General features: G+C 46.2%; 1 protein-coding gene across 9 annotated transcripts in view; it reads right to left on the bottom strand.

Annotated features, from left to right (window-relative positions):
* LOC107274995 (whirlin) overlaps positions 1-16,122 on the bottom strand; it is a 31,740-nt gene that overhangs the window by 10,159 nt on the left and 5,459 nt on the right. For 6 of the 9 annotated variants that reach the window (XM_025079788.1, XM_015754674.2, XM_015754671.2 and 3 more), the window contains exons 2-12: positions 13,206-13,555; positions 12,851-13,095; positions 11,847-11,858; positions 10,051-10,181; positions 7,395-7,715; positions 7,072-7,298; positions 6,684-6,987; positions 6,556-6,615; positions 4,625-4,779; positions 2,771-2,852; positions 2,433-2,543 (exon numbers count right to left, since the gene is read on the bottom strand). In XM_025079788.1, the coding sequence (XP_024935556.1) occupies positions 2,433-2,543; positions 2,771-2,852; positions 4,625-4,779; positions 6,556-6,615; positions 6,684-6,987; positions 7,072-7,298; positions 7,395-7,715; positions 10,051-10,181; positions 11,847-11,858; positions 12,851-13,095; positions 13,206-13,528 (1,971 nt within the window). In that variant the 5' untranslated portion in view covers positions 13,529-13,555. The remainder of the gene's footprint in view (positions 1-2,432; positions 2,544-2,770; positions 2,853-4,624; positions 4,780-6,555; positions 6,616-6,683; positions 6,988-7,071; positions 7,299-7,394; positions 7,716-10,050; positions 10,182-11,846; positions 11,859-12,850; positions 13,096-13,205; positions 13,556-16,122) is intronic. The other 3 variants (XM_015754676.2, XM_025079791.1, XM_025079787.1) reach the window with 2 other exon arrangements.

The raw sequence follows: 16,122 nt of genomic DNA, 5'->3' as shown, positions 1-16,122 counted from the left end.
GGACGCGCGTCCCGTGCATTTTACTCGCAATTACCAGGAGGGGTCAGTGGTTTTATGATGGGAGATGGGAGAATAAAAGGCACAAAGAACTCGTCTCAGTCTGGTGAACGAGGTGGCCTAGTGTCAGTCGGACAGGCTGATTGCGATGCAGAGCCTGTTTCGTGGCCCGACAAAGTCAGCCAGTCAGCCAGTCAGCCAGCCAGCCAGTCACCCAGCCTCGTGGCCCAGTGACATCCTCATGGTGTTCGTAAAACGGCTGGCTGCGTCGCTCGACCTACATTTTTCCCGAGCTACGGGAAGCTCCTTTGTGTCACGATAAAGACCTTCGTATTTTTCAGGTTTGAATATATCGAGAGCTGCGCAGACTGAGAGGAGATAAGAGGAAGAGGAGAAGAAGAAGGATAGGAAATCTAGAGATACTATACCGAAGGATGGAGTCCTGGCTGAGCGACGTGCAGCGCGTGAGAATTCCGCGGCCGAAATTTGGCAGTGGAAATTCCGTGAGGAGGTCAAATTCGAGTGTTCAGCACGTAAGACCGGAAGCGCACGCGAGGCAGGCCCAGGATGTCGCCAAGGCTACGGAAGAACTGCGTCAGGCTCTTCAGGATAAACTTTGACCTGGAGGGATACTCATTTCCGGATCCCCTATTTTTGTACCTTCTCTTCGTATATCTCGAAGGATAAGCTAGCTTGTAATCACTTGCTCGGATTAGGATTAGGATTAGGTATCTCAGGAGATTGCCTGCGGATCGAATGCGTTTTATTGAATTATTCCATTTATTTGATTCATCCAATTTATCTTTATCATGTTATCACCTACCGACACAAGTAAATCTTCCGTTCGCCGAGAAATTATTCACGCGCCCTGAGCTTCGTCAATCGGAAAATTAAAGTGTCCAGGCGCGTGGTTAAAGGAAATCCTATTGATTGTACCCAGGTGGTTACTATTCTCGTTATCTAAATGGACTGGATCGATTCGTTCGTCAATTCCTCCCTACCCCTGTACATAGAACCTCAATACATATATTATTGTTCGTGAATATTTTATACACCCTGTACACGCATATATTATATATATATACACTGTTGATAATTATTCTTGTCAATAAAGAACGATGACTCGTAACGAGAAATAAGAAGAATTGCGCGTGATTAATTAATGAACCTGCTCCAGTTATGAGGAGCGATGACTTTCGCTGATTCGGTTGGGATTGGTCGATGATGACTCGAATGGATTTACTTTCCATAATCGTTTCACCCGGATGACGCTCCAAGTTTCACCTTCGTTTCCTTTCAAAGAGGCTCGCAACGTCTTCCTCGGCTTCTTTGGACAATGAGCGCTCGGGTGCAACAAGAAAATTCAAATATATAAAAAGAATAAGAAAAAATCTAATCGATTCCGCAATCGAACCGAAAGGCAAATGCAAATGTTGAGGAACGATCTTGGCAATTGCCAATCGACCGTTTTGATCTCTTTTCACGGTTGGCAACTCTAAGCGGCGTGTCACTCGAGGCTTGAATCTTCCCACTTCCGGTTCCTATAGACTCTTACATCCGTTTTAACTGAATGGAAGTCCTCGTGAAGATTCACCGACGTTTACGTGATTCTTCTGAGCTTGGTAGGAGTGTTCCAGGGGATCAAACGGGAGACCGCGAATTCTTCTTTTGACAATGAGGCGAGTCGTAAGAGAGAGAGAGAGAGAGAGAGATAGCGAGAAAGAAACAGAGAGAGAGAGAGCGAGTGAGAGAGAAAGTACCGAATTCACTCGGGGACAAAAATTCCTACTGACAGTACCTAGCGAATAGACTCTTTCATAGGCTGACTGCTGTACATAAGAGATTTCTGACGGACAGAGGTGTTCCACGGAAGAAAAGGAACGTGAAAGATGAGGGAAAAAATGAAGGGACAGAAAAGGGAAGTGAGAGAGATAAACAAAGAGGACAGTATTACACTAGCGTGTAAATCCTCATTTTTCAACTAAAAACTCTAGAGGCCGGGTCCGACTATCCGTGTGATTTACTAGAACGAAGTAAGCTATGTTTTACTAAACTCCAAACGCCCTCGGCTATCCTATATTATGGAACACAGTAAAATTTTTTTATCTAACTAACAATAAGAAGAAACTTTTCTCCGCTATCCTGATTATCTAAATATTAACTATAACTATATTACGTATATCGTATCTTACTTGTAACGATCTCACTTTCCAAGCGACGAGCTTTCATCTAATTTTCTTCTGTTCTACAAGGACTATAAGGATATGCAAATTAATGAATCTCATGGACAGGCTAGGCACTTGGAAGTAGTCCATTTACGAATCTGATCTTTGACCCCAAAGAAGACAACCTGAGGTACATCTACGTTACGCAATAGACAGGGGCAAAGGAATTAGAATTCGAAATTCAGTCTCATATGGCTGTTGTCGACTTACCAAATTGTCAGGAAGAAGATGATGATGAGGATAGTCCCGGGAATTGCCCCGAGAGCCTCCTGGTGAACTGTGACGTCGACCGCGGTCGTTTCCTGTCTCGTCCTCGTAGTCCTGAAAAAAAAGAAGCATTGTACTCTTGCAGGAGGCGCTTCCTTCCGGCTTCCTCCGTTCCGCGACTTCGCTTCCGGTTGCAGGCGCCTCACTCTCTAGGGAGCCTTTCGGCTTCCGCCGTCATTAAAGCGTCGCGACGCGCGTTCTCATATCTTTCAGGCGTCTCTGAATGCACCTTAGTGCCTTTATGCCTGCACGTGTGTCTGCGCGTGTGTGTATGTGTGTACCTGATTATCACACTCGTCATCGTTGGAGAGGGCGAGGTCAGAGGTTGCGACCTGATGCTGCTGACCTCTTCTGCAGCCCACTCTGGAAGTCCGAAAATCATTCAAATCAATTTGCACCAATCGTCGAGCTGCCATGAAAGTCCTTTTGCCAGCGACATCAAATGACATTAGCACACTCATACTTCATGGTAATCATCATCAATGCCATTCGCGTCATCCACGTTATCCACTACGATCGCTGGATCCACTATACCTTCACCATGATAACTCAAACTTTTCTTCCCATCTTCGTATACCATTGCTTCTCGCTTATAAGCCTATCCGCCAAACTTTTCCAATGTGGCGATAAATTCTAGTTGGCGAAAAGAAAGAATGGAAAGAAGAAAAATACAAAAAAAGTGAAAGATTCAAGAAAATTATATGACTCTCACCCGTTGCTGGTGAAGCTCGAAAGCAACACGGAACACATTTTTAGGAGTTGCAGGGAGGAAAACGGATGCTAGAGGGACAGGGAGGCTTCGGTTGGCTCCCACTAACCCTTTAACAAGTTTCATGCAAACTTTTTCCGAATAGAAATAGCGCAACGTGCCAGCCAACGTGTAGGCCCCTGAGACCAGGGAGAAGAACGGCGCAGCAATTCTCAGAAATACTTTGAATATCCAAAGGTCATTTTACTTCCGTCCAACTCTTGGGACCCATTAGGCACCATTAGGACTATTAGGTAGCACCCATCCTCCCGCCCCAAAAGGTCAATTTCGCGCCTAAACTCTGACCTTATACAGATTTGACGTAGCAGCCCTGAGAAATATTAGAAGAAGCCCCACTTCAAAAAGCGAAAACAGCGCGAATATATTTGCACCAGTCGAACCACCCGACTTCTCATTTCTAAGGCGAACTGTGAACTGCTGTGAATCGCTGTGAACTGCGAACTCTCACGGCAAGTCATTTGTTTTTTCAATTTGGTTGCCCAGGATACCGAGCAGCCTGGGACAGGACGCGAAGACGTAATTCACATGCAGGACTGTTCGAATGTAGGCAGCAAAGGCAGATTTGACAGCTGTCATATGATCGACACAATAAACTCCCTTGGTAAAGTTAGAGTAGGGTCCAAATGGATCAAGAGTCGGAACACACACGTGATCGTGACAGCCGCAGGAGGCTCCTGTCAGGAATCCTATTAGGGTGTCCCTCTAGTTCCAGCCCTCCTAAAAAGTTGCCCCGGGTGGTAGTGCACCAATCGATTCGAGGATTTGGCCCAATTCCCCACAAAAATAAAACAGCCCTATCTTTATACGGTAGTTTATAGTTTCTCTAGGTTGGCTACTGCCGACTGGCTGTTAGTCTATTGTGCATGCACGTGATTCCTCCTACCTAAACTATACGTTTAACGATACACGTATACGTCCGTGTACTTAGTGCTACCTATCGATAAAGGAAGGAACGCATTAACTGCCTAGCTAGGAAATGAAATATCGACTTGGCCACCCTTTTCTATTTGACGCTTGCGTATCGAGCATCCAGATGCCTCATTATTTATTACTGATTTATTATGACGCCCGAGCGCACGTGTGGGTGTATTTTAAAAAAATTCATTATCAAGGTTCGGCCAAACACCGAATTCGGATTATTTTCTCTCTAGATCGATAGGCCACGTTTTATCTTTCACGAAGCGACCCCCTTTACATTATCCCTCCTATCTCCTGTCACTTTCTCTTTCTACCTTTAAGTAAAATTAGCGATCCGTGGATTAGGATGGAAAAAGAAAGAAAAAGAGAGACAAGGCATTGGACGCTTTTGAGTAATTAGTAATTCTCGCTGGCAAAGGACCTTCCTGGATCGGTATTGTCTCTCGACCTGGTCCTGGGCATGTCAGCCCCGAGACCGCTGTCCTCGCTCGGCGACCTATACTCCTGGTTATCCCTGGACAGGAGAGGTCCCGTCACTCCCAGAGGATCTCCCTCGATGTCCACCAGTCGTCCCGGTCGGCAACAACCCCCGGAAACACCCCTCTGCGGCAAATTATCAGATCCGTCAGGCCGCTTAGCCTTCAACTGATATCGCGTGGCGAGCTTGCCGGAGCTTTGTACTAGCCCTTTTTCCTTTTTCCTTTTTTTAATTTTAACCCATGCCGACAATTCGTCCATTGATGTGTCCTATTATCTAAGGTGTCCCATTAGGGATTCTCTAGGTACACGATTAGCACTTCGAGAAAAAGCTGCGGGACTCGAGATTGAACTTATACCCGCACTCCACGGAACTTCGAATACGCGAACAAAATTCGTTTGACGTCAGTACAAATTAAAAAAAAAGAACTGTAAGAGAATTAAAAAATCAACGTGAACACAAGGAAAAAATCCAGCAAAGCTCAGGCGAACCCATTGGCGATGGAGAAAAATTCATTATTCTTCATTAGATCAGGCAGAAAACAACGATCGGTCGATGATTGATTGCGAATTAGCGAGTCTAGTCGACCGATCGTCAAGCAGTCGACTCTTGGAGCGACTGATCCAAAAAATGCAAGACTTGTTTTGTAAGAAGGAAAATATCGCAGGCTTCAAGGCGTCTCAAGCAAAACGAAATAATGAAAATAGATATAATATTAATGAATGCTGCGCGCGGCTGTCGCATATCGGACTTGGCATATCCATGGGAGATTTTGAGCAGAGGTCGAGGGTCAGCTTGCGCAGGTTCTGGAGCTCATGCTACTAGGGCCGAGAGGGCCGAGAAAAGTCGAGAAAGAACGAAGGAAAGTTATCAAGGAATTAAAGAACGACGTGCGTGCCATGTGGTGATGTGCAATGTATATGCGTGTACATATATGTCATAGGTCGTCACCTCTTACAAAAATTTCAAGACGAGACGTCATCGACATTTCTTACGAAAAAGTCAGACGCGTCTCTGGCAGATTTTTCGTCACGTTCAAATATTTTGGTCTTTTTGTCAAATAAATATAGAACAATTATAATCGTAAATATTCTGTTCTTGACTGCGTAGTGGTGTGTCTATCCGTATATTGTGCATGCTCAGACAAATCTAGACAATTACAGTCGCATTTTATTTTGCTTCGTTTTTGCAACCTCCCCCCCTCCCCCTCCCCCCACAACCCCTTCAGAGTTCCACGAGGCTTCTCGAGTGATTCTACAGCCTCGCAAAGGTGTGTTTTGCGATGTTCGCCTTTTCACCCTCCCCTTCTTTCCTCTCTCTCTCGCGCTCTCTCGCACCTCTCCAGTCGATAACGAGTTTTCCTCCTTTCAAAACACTCCACCGCTCCTTCTCATTCTTTACTCTATTCTTTTCCCTCCCCCGATTTGTCTTCATCTCTTGGTCCGTTATTTACAGATCTTTCGTTCAGTTAAGGTCCTTTTTTAAGGGTTCTCTACGTGGAAACGTGTAGCCATCTAACGATAAGTAGGTATATAGGTTGGTGGAGACAGATAAGAGGACACATGACATACAAATTGGTACAATGCGTCAGGCTCTTCTATGGCTTTTGTGTTCAATTTACATAGGGTTCATTACATGTACATGTATAATGTCATAATGAAATTTGTTTGTGATCCAAAGTTGCTTTAGGCGCCAAGGAAGAATCTGACGCGCAATGTTGCCAACACGAAAGAGATAGGAGATACGTTTCGGAAGAGAATATACAGGTCTAAGAGAGTAGATACACACAACAGACACAAAGAGAGAGAGAGAGAGAGTGAGCACTGGTACATATCTATATGCATGTACATATTTCGAAAACTATGAATAAGAACGAAGAGAAAATATAAGTAAAAACTTACCGGAAGATCGTGGAGCGAAGGTGTCACTACGAGGTCGGAATGCGCCCTGTCACCTTTTCTCTGTGCACCAACGAATATTATTTATTACTGATTATTCGTCTTTAAGTCAAAACAACGAAGCGACCTACCCTGCTTAAAGTAGCCCGTGGCCTGTAGACTAGATCATCGAAAGCAGCTCTGTCCTTGCTGTCGACTAGCTCTCGCAATTCAGTGAGCAACGTCAGCTTCTCATGAGTATTCAGAAGGTCGGCAAGACTCGAGACGAGATCCTCGACGGTGATCCTGCGTGTTCTGTAGTCTGCGAGAAGCTGCGACAGAGCCGCCCTTTCACTCCTGGCCAGGACGACCCTAGCCTTTTCCTCGACCATGGCAGCGGTCGCCGAGGACACCGTGTGAAGTCCTCTGGGTCTCCAGTCGTTGCTGCTAGCACTCCTTTCTCAGGAAAAGGATCCTCTTAAGAGTGGATTTAGTTGAACCATCGAATCTAATCTAGGGGACTAGGCTCTCGGTCCTTACGTGGGTGGCTCGTGGTTCCCAAGACTCTCCAGGAGCAGAGGATCATGCTCCTGGTACCTTGAGGCTGGTAACACCATGGGTTGACTGGTCGTGCAGGAGTGTGGCACTTTGCCAACATCCCTGATCAGCAGACTCATCCTCTTGTTTGTCTTCAGGATCTGCACCGCCTCGTCGTGCGTAGCTTCCTCGAAACTCTGGCCGTTGACCTCGATGATTTGGTCGCCTACCTGAAAGGAGGACAATGCAGAAGAAGAGAGACCGAAACTTCCTACCAGAGTTCATCTTAATGAGCTGGTGCTCCAGTTTATTTTTGGAATCCTTACCAATAATCCTGCTCGGTCCGCGACGCTTTCCTTATCGACCCCAGTGACATAGATTCCAAGTCCGTACTCGAGTCCACCTCGGATCATCAGCCCAAGAGATTGGCCTGGTTCTATGCAGAGCTCGACCTTTCGCGTCCTGGGCGCGTAACGAGAATCGCGCGGATGCAGCGGAGGAGGCGAGGCTGGTCGGCCCTGTCGGTCCATCCAGCTGCAAGATTGCTGTCGACCCGACGAAGACCACGCAGGATGATTTCCCCTGCATCGCGGATCCAGAGCAGGACCTCTTACAGTCATGCTCAAAGTTCTGCAGGACTTGAGCATCTGAAACCAGACGAGCAAGGATTACCGAGTCTACCAAAGTAATTGGAATAACGAAAGGTTATCGATCGCAGAATGCGTGCTCGAATTAAAGCTTCGTCAGGCTGAATAATTCCTGGTCTTATCGTGTCCGATCTGGGAAGACAAACAGGCTCTCGAGAAAATACGAGAAACGAGTATTTCGAGAAGCGCGCAGGACACGAAGGTGAAGTGGAGTTCACGTTTTAGGTGACGCCATTCGGTAGCATAGATATCGATCTCGGACTACTCCCATGACGTCACATCCTGCTTATCCTTGACCCGAGCTGCCTCATCCTTAAGGCGAGTTCGTTTGTTGCGTCTTTGCGAATTTACCACCTCAGACAAATTTTATCAACCCCACTCGTACCTAAATTGTCCTTCAATTACACGAAGAATTGGTAACCCTCGCAGGAGTCCATCTAGGGACGTATACGTATACGTGACAATACGACTGACCCTCATCACACTCGTTCGCACGGAAATACTGGTTTCGCACGCTACGTATACATATTTTACGTTAATCGCGGGCTGCGACGGCTGGAATTACCATATAGCTCGTGACGGCGACAGGATATTAGGGTTTAGTATAGAAGGGTATTGGTATACCGGGGTGCTGGACTAGCAAGCTATTATCGAACCGGTAAGTCACTTCCGGATTGAAAGGAAGCCGGCTCAAACGCCCCATCCGATTCGCCATTTCTGATCGCTATCAAAATGGGCTCCTTTACAATCCTTAACGATTCTCTGTCTTTCCGAACTCCTCGGACGATCTATGGATCGACTCCACGTTTTTTCTCCTTCTTCAGGATCTTCAATATAATCTGACTGACTGGTCCATTCCAGAGTTCATCCTAGATGCTGAGGACTATGACAATGTAAAAAGTGTCCCTTTTTAGCTGAATAAACGCTCCTGCCTTAGTCTGGTGGATAAACACAAGGAATCTTCCCCTATTCTCGATTCTTCGACTACGTCGACGGCAACAATAATAACAACAGCAATAGCCACGAACCGGAAATCGATTCCGGATTGATCCATTTCCTCGAGTGTTTGCCCATCGCGAGTGACGCCGAATTTTAAAGTAGCTTCCATGGGAGCCTCGTGTTATGTAGATAAAATAAATGAAGGGGATCTCGGGGCGCCGGGACGGCTGGCGCCGTCTAAGCCGTCGAGAACGGAGGCTGCCGTCGCTACTCCTTTTACTACTGTCGCTGCTACCATTCCTACTACCACTATTACTGACACCAGTAGCGCTGCTGTTGCTGCTTCTGCTGCTTCTGCTTCTTCTGCATTTCCTATCCCAGCCTAGTAGCCATTACAAAGTAACGAGCAGACGTCCTTATTTTACGAGAGAGCCGACCCGCTGATTCAATTTGCACATTTATCGTTGGCTATTTCCTTCGATCCAGTCTGGCAGACATTCTCCGTTCGAGGGAGGTCCTCGCCGTCCTTAGCAAGGACGTTTTCCAATAACCAAAAATACCTTTCGCCTGATATACCCACGAGTCTGTGTATCTTCGTGGGCATGTAGATGCTACAGATTTACTCCTGTATTGACGCGCGATGCCGCAAGGACTGAAAAGGCTGACAGGCAAGGGGCTGCAATTTCACCAAAGAGCCCAGGATCGATTCGCTTCCCAGAGGGTGCATCTGGTAGCCTGAGTGATAGAGCAATGACAGAACGGCGTGACCAGGTCCTAGGCAAAGGGTTGGAGCTTCAGCCTTGAGATAGGTTAAGTTGCAAAAAGTCCTCCAGGTGGAACAGCAAGGGATTAGTCAGGGTCGATGCGAGAGTGGCATCGAAAGACTGATAGCTCAAGTAGGACGTCATCTCTACTCTTGGCATCTCTCTCTCTCTCTCTCTCTCTCTCAATCTCTTTATCTCTTAGTTGGCTCACTTTCCTCCAGCAGGCAATATACATAGAAGGAGCGGAGGCCACGTCTCAACTCATCCCACACGTACCGCCTACATTCTCCTTTCTTTTATCTCGAGCACCGAACCACCTTCTGTCTTTCTCTCTCGGTCTCCCCGAACATCTCCCACCTCACAATGTACGATACTCTGATGGCCTATTGTCAGTGGGCTTTTGTCTACAGCCTCCCGACTTACAAGAGTGTGACGAGCCACCGGATCCAGATAACGATCAGCATCATTTACACCTGAGATTGCTCGCGCAGACGCAGCAGCCCGGAGACCTGGGGGGCACTTCTTCCGAAGAAGCCATCGATTTATCTTCCCTTTTCTCAGACTGCACCGGAGCTTCGAAACATACGGGGCTCGCAGAAGGCGGCTGGTGATCTTTTCCACGAGGATCTTACCTTGAGTGCTTCCTCGTGGGTGACCGCCCGGAAGGGCGTCCCGTTGACCTCTAGAATGGTGTCTCCTGGCCTGAGTCCAGCACGTTCGGCCACCGAACCCTCTTCGACCCTTGATATATAGACGCCCACCCCTGAAAACAATACGCAGACGTTCCATCAGCCCCCATTCAGCCCCCTTTCAGCCACCTTTCGCTTCGTCTGCTCGACTGTGCTCATGGAAAACTCCACCCAGGATGCCGAGCTTATATTTTTCACTTTCTACTGGTCAAAGGTTCGCGTTATCGGTTATCACCAGAAGCACGCTAGAGTGTTCCTCTGGGTAGAAGACACTCAGGGCGCCTTGAGTGGAAGTCTCCTGTACCATAGGGGGTATACTATAATTGAATAATATATAAGTACAGGTATAAATAAGAGGGAAGTGAGGTCGTGAGCTTGCGACATTAAAGCCATTAAGCGGCTTTGAATGCACAGTTAATCAGTTTAGATGTGTACATGCAGAGACTGAAATGTCATTTTTATCATTTTTGTTTGCTATCCTCTAAGAATCTTTTTTTTTTTTAATAAAATTACACAATTATAATACACTGTACATTCAATGGAAGTATAGTCATGCTCCCTTGATAATCTAAGCGTAGAGATTATCTATAGAGATGGATTAAAGGTCCAAATTTGCTGATCTGAATCATTTGATACTCTAACCCTTAGCTGGATCCTTTGTCTGTGATAACATAGCTGACGAGTGGGGTCATTGAAGACCCCAAAGAAAATTTAGTTATAAAATCAACTGTTTTTAATATTTTGGCTTGAAATTTTTTTTGGTTATATCTTAATACATATTTTTTAAGATAAAACCTTCTGTAGATCGACTTTTTTGTAAAGATTTAAAAAATCCTTTAAAATTTTAAAGATCCTGAATGTACGAGAATCGCGATTGAAAAATAGCTGGGGCAAATTGACCCCATGGATCCAGCCAAGGGCTAATCGATAACATGGATAATAATGAGGACGCTTTAGTTTACTTGAATCGATCGAAGTTGCTTGGAATTAATCAGTGATTGTGAGGCTGTGAGACAACGTACAGGAGGTTGCGCTCGTAATCTGGGTTAATTCGGCTAAACTTAATTAATGATTACAGGAATAATTAACACGTATACCCGTTCACTCTAGAATGTGTTGTAGGAGATTAATGATTTTACGTCATTCAAAAAAAAAAAAATACTTACAACCTGCTCACTTCTTGCAATTGAGAATTTTAATTCTACTTTCTCTATTGGATTTCGGAATTTTACTGGAAATTGATTTCATTGGTAATTGGACGTCTTTACAATGTCAAGTATTAATGAAATTCTATGAAAGAAATAAAATTGAGAAAATCCATTTTTTGAAATAAAAAATAAGCTAGTTTTCTCTTTGAATTCTATGCTCGCAATCTATTCTAATAGACTTGTGCAGAAGGTACTACGCATCGTGCAACATAATGATGCCGGCTCGAATTACGAAATACAGAGAATAAATAAAGGCAGTCGATCGAATCGTATATGAACTCGAGCCGACTTCTATATTTTGCCAGAAACAACCAACATACCGCATGCGACATCGACTGTTTTTACTGACGGAAAACCATGGAGACTGAAAGTTATTACATTATTTTCCTATTTTTCTTTCGTTGCCTCTTTTATCAATAACACACTAAAAGAACGGCGGACTTCAACGCGCCCCATTCTTCTAATTAATCATTTCACTCTCCAGTGGCTTTTCTTTTTCTGATCTTTGATCTCTGATACTACGCTGGTTACCTGACTGCGCTTCTGGTTCGGCCAAACAGATAGAAACAATTCCGCAGTGACTGACTTACTCTTTCTTAATCAGTTTGGACGATACGACCGATCGAAGGTTGCCGCGTTAATTAAATCTCCAGAAACGTGCACAGGTTACGCGGACTCTACGAAAATTGAATCCAGACGGAGTTCTTATGGAAATTTACTAGGCTGGATTGGAGCATCCAAACGTACACAAAGACTGTAATTTGCGCTGAGACTGATCGCGCGTGATTTTCGCGATTTGATCAAATTCAGTGATTAATTCTGGTGAGCTTGCGAGCCGAGCAATCTCATCCGAAGCAAAAATAAATAGTTTCGTAGCATGCTGCTCTTCTTTTACTTTTTTTAGCCTGTCAAGAGGCAACATAATTACTTGAGAGAAAGAAAAAAAATCCTAACGGCGTACGAAACGATCGTTTCGATTTTCGCGGTTTTTCGAATGTACAGTGTAAATCGATATGACAGCAGTTAGATTAGAGAAAACAACATATGTGAGAATCACGATCACAGAAACGCTACGAGCGGTCGTACCATTCCGATAAAAGGTAACATACAGACAATTCAAGAAATAACATCTTGACGATTAACCTAACCAACGAAATTTTAAAAGTCGCATCAAAGTGCTCGAGATATGTAAAAGTAATGAAAGAGTCATATTGCAGATTGTTCATCTCGTGCACTCGAATACGTTAGCTCTGCGAAAGCCTGAGTTTAGCACATCTGCTGTGTAACAATTTGCCTACGTCCAGGCGCCGTTAATCAAGTATTATTTACGGTACGTTCATTAGGTATCTATTGTAGCCACACGGTGGCCAAGAATGGCGTGTGGAGGTTTGCCTATCGGCAGGCGAGTGAACTTTATTGCAGTTTCACGCGGAGAGACGACTTTAATTATTTATAGCCAAATTAGCTGTATTCAACGAGAAATGAAGCTAAGCGCGATCACGTATGAAATAAGATAAGAGCGCGAAGTAACTCACCAGCATCCTTTCCGCCTTTTACGCAAATACCAAAGCCATGATGAGACTCCGGAGGATCTCTAGTCATGGTGATTGTCCTGACGGTGAGTTCCTGGAGGCTGAGGGGCTGTGGCGGCGGTGGAGTCTGAGGATTCTGTTGGCTCTGCTGGGAAGAGGAACTCCTTATGGCGACACTGGCAGGACTCGAGGCTGGAGTGCGTCTCCCGTTCTGCCTCCTCTCGCTAGAGACGCCATTGCCGAAGAGCCTGCCGCAGGAAGTTGGTATCAGGAGTCTCCGAGTTCCCAAGGACTCGTGAATAGCGGTACGAGTGGAGGCTTAATCGTTGCCGAGGTGGTCAACGGGGTAAGCACCTACCTGAGAACCTGCTCCGGTGAGATTGCACCTGTACCAGCACCGGTGCCGGATGTAGCGCGTCCTCGATGTCTATAAGGAGTCGTATGCGAGGAATGATGATGCGGTGCGCTCGGGGGCCTCTCGACGATGGTGTAGCTGGTGCCAGGAGGACTGTAGTACCCCCGATGCTGGGTCCCGTGATGTCTGCTGGATTCGAGATCTTCAGCCTCGTAGCATCCGCTCCTCGGGAAATGCGAACCACTTCGCAGGAAATTGGGACCGTTGCTACTGCCCCACTGCAGCTCCTGCAGCTCGGATCCGTAGTCCTCCGTGCTGCTTGCCATGGCTCGTCCTCTCGCTTTAGGTCATACCTGAGTACGTTTTACCAACTCGAAACGGAACATCCTTATAGAGGGGGCGGTGGGGGGGGGGGCTCTTATAGAATTGTATTTCAATTGAAACGAATGATGCCTTTGGGTCCGTGTAAGAGACGGCGGCTGAACGTCCAAGATTTAAGGAGCACACGCAACCCAAGTAAAGAGCCGGCTAATCGCGGTAGGGGTATCACAGTGCCTGCAGTGCACGGTAATCGAGTCAAGTTCTGAACAATTGCCTTGTTGGCACGCGCACGCTCCGTCTATGGCTTCCTTTGAGAAAGGTTTCTCTGGTCGGTCAATGATCCAACCGTACGCGTTGCTTCCACTTTTGGCACGCGAGTTTCCACCTGGCGTAGCCAGACGCATCTCCATGTATCGCCGTGGCGCGTTGCCGAGACTTCGAAACTTTGGAAAAACGTCACGTGGCGTTTTATCCCGTCACTCGAAAAAAATCACTGGAGTCACGGAATGCGATTGACTTTCCGTGGAAATAGAAGGAGGAGACGAGGGCAGAAGCTTAAGCTTGATGAAAATCCGTAAATACAATTCCGCTTTTATACCACAAATCACCTAGGAAGCTAATAGAAAATCTTGAGCTTGACCTCGTATGGATTAGATTTGAGAAATGGGGTTAGCAAGCGACAGGGGTCACTTAGGGGTTGCTGCTCGTATACAGCAGACCTGTTACACGTCCTGCAACTCCCACTCACCGGAAACGCCATTAACGCTCGCCTCACGACCTCTCACTTCCTCCTTCTTATTGAACCCGTGTGACACCAGGAAACCTGAAGCAGACGCCACGTGAACCTCCAAGTGAAAATTACGAAGAGAGAGACTAGTGAAATTAGCCGAGAGCTTGAATGCGGATGTCTGCCATTGATCAGTGTAAATATTCAGGGCAACGTAGAAGGACGTACCCAAATGGAATTTCATGAAGCTTCGTAGCCTTGGCTACGCACGTCCACGTATGCTACGTATGCGTAAATTAGCGAAACCCGCAAGTCAATTCCTCCGAGACACGTGGACTCTGGGAACGCGGAAACGGACGGTTGAATATTACGTTCCTGGCAACTATGAGTTGAGAACCCCTGGCCCCGGGCTACCTCGTGTTCACACGTAGAACGGTTGTCGTTTTCAGAAGTGCCGGTGAGGGTCGCGCCTCGAGTTCGTGTCCTTAATGAAATTTTTCATTAAGAAAATTGAGTCCGCACCCACAACAAAAGCCGCGACCAGAGCCAAAGCCGCACGTCGCCACCGCAGGGCAAATTTAAACAGCGTGCCGTGACCGAATCCAGATCTCAGATAAAACCATAATGTGGCGCACGCTGCTAATTGGCTGATTTCCTCGCCTAAGCGAGCGACTAACTTATGCTTCGTTTACATCAAAACTTCCTTCCTTCCTTCCCTTCCTCATTTCTCCTACCAATTTGATCCATCGACATTCCTCCAGAACCTTACTCATCTCGAAGGTAGGCTCAGGGAATACCTGATATCACGTCGCCAAGCAATCAGCTGATAACGGCTTAACCCCCTTTTAACCCCCCCAGTCGAATCAAGCAAAAATGGAAATACCTCTCGGAGCGTCTAGGTCAACCTTGACACTGAGAAAGACTCAGTGGTTGTTTGCCAGAGAGTGGTGGGCGGCCGTGGACGTGGGCCTGAGAGGGTTGCCAGGGGGTGGTGCCGAGGGCAGGGGGGCGGGGGTGTTTGAGGGTTTTGTTGTGCGAGGGTGAGGCGATCAATACTGCAGCCCTCGAACTCGGCTTCATTCAGCAGCTCCCATTCCAGCCATCCTCCTCGTTTCCCACGCTACTGACTACGTCCATATCCCCCTGCACCTCGGGCATATCTGTGCTTCACCTACAACCTTCTCCATCCCGATGCCTGCTTCATCCATATAGTTAGCTCCTTATACATTCCACCTTCTACCTAGTCGCCCACCTATATTCACATAGTTACCAGCCCCACTTCTCTGCCCTGTCTATTTCAACCCCCTGACTAGCTGTCTGTCTATGCCTGGTTACTCGAGTAGGAATTTCATCAGGCAATTCTTAACATCGTCAGGGTCGACTCAGGTTCCGCTTCGATTTGCCCTAGTCAGGGCCCTATACATATTTACCTATTTCCATTTCACGACGATCCGTCTTGCTGCTTACCCCAATTGGGAATTCCCGAATTACTGTTTATCATAATATCTTGACTCTCCCCACATCAGGTTCGAATTACCTGATTTGACATTTAAAAATCCATTTTAAAATATTTTTAGAATTGATCAGTCAATGCTGCTAGTATTAGCAACATTTTTTCATTTTCCAACATATTTGATTTTAACGTGCCATTAATTTTTAAATAAGCTATATATATATATGGTAATTATCGTTTGAGCTCTATATGAAAAATATCGTATATTATTATATATCGAGCTATATCAAATTGCCAGATCGGGAGAGAATTTAAATTGGGGAAAATAGGATTTAAGCCTGATGCGAGCCTTTATAAATTTCTACTCGGGTACGTGCGTGGGTGGTAGCCAAAGATAGGCAGGATGAAGGCGGGGAGGC

The sequence above is a fragment of the Cephus cinctus genome, unplaced genomic scaffold, assembly GCF_000341935.2.
Source record: "Cephus cinctus unplaced genomic scaffold, Ccin1 Ccin1_scaffold0123, whole genome shotgun sequence".
Taxonomy (NCBI): domain Eukaryota; kingdom Metazoa; phylum Arthropoda; class Insecta; order Hymenoptera; family Cephidae; genus Cephus; species Cephus cinctus.
This window is presented reverse-complemented; position numbering and strand designations above follow the sequence as displayed.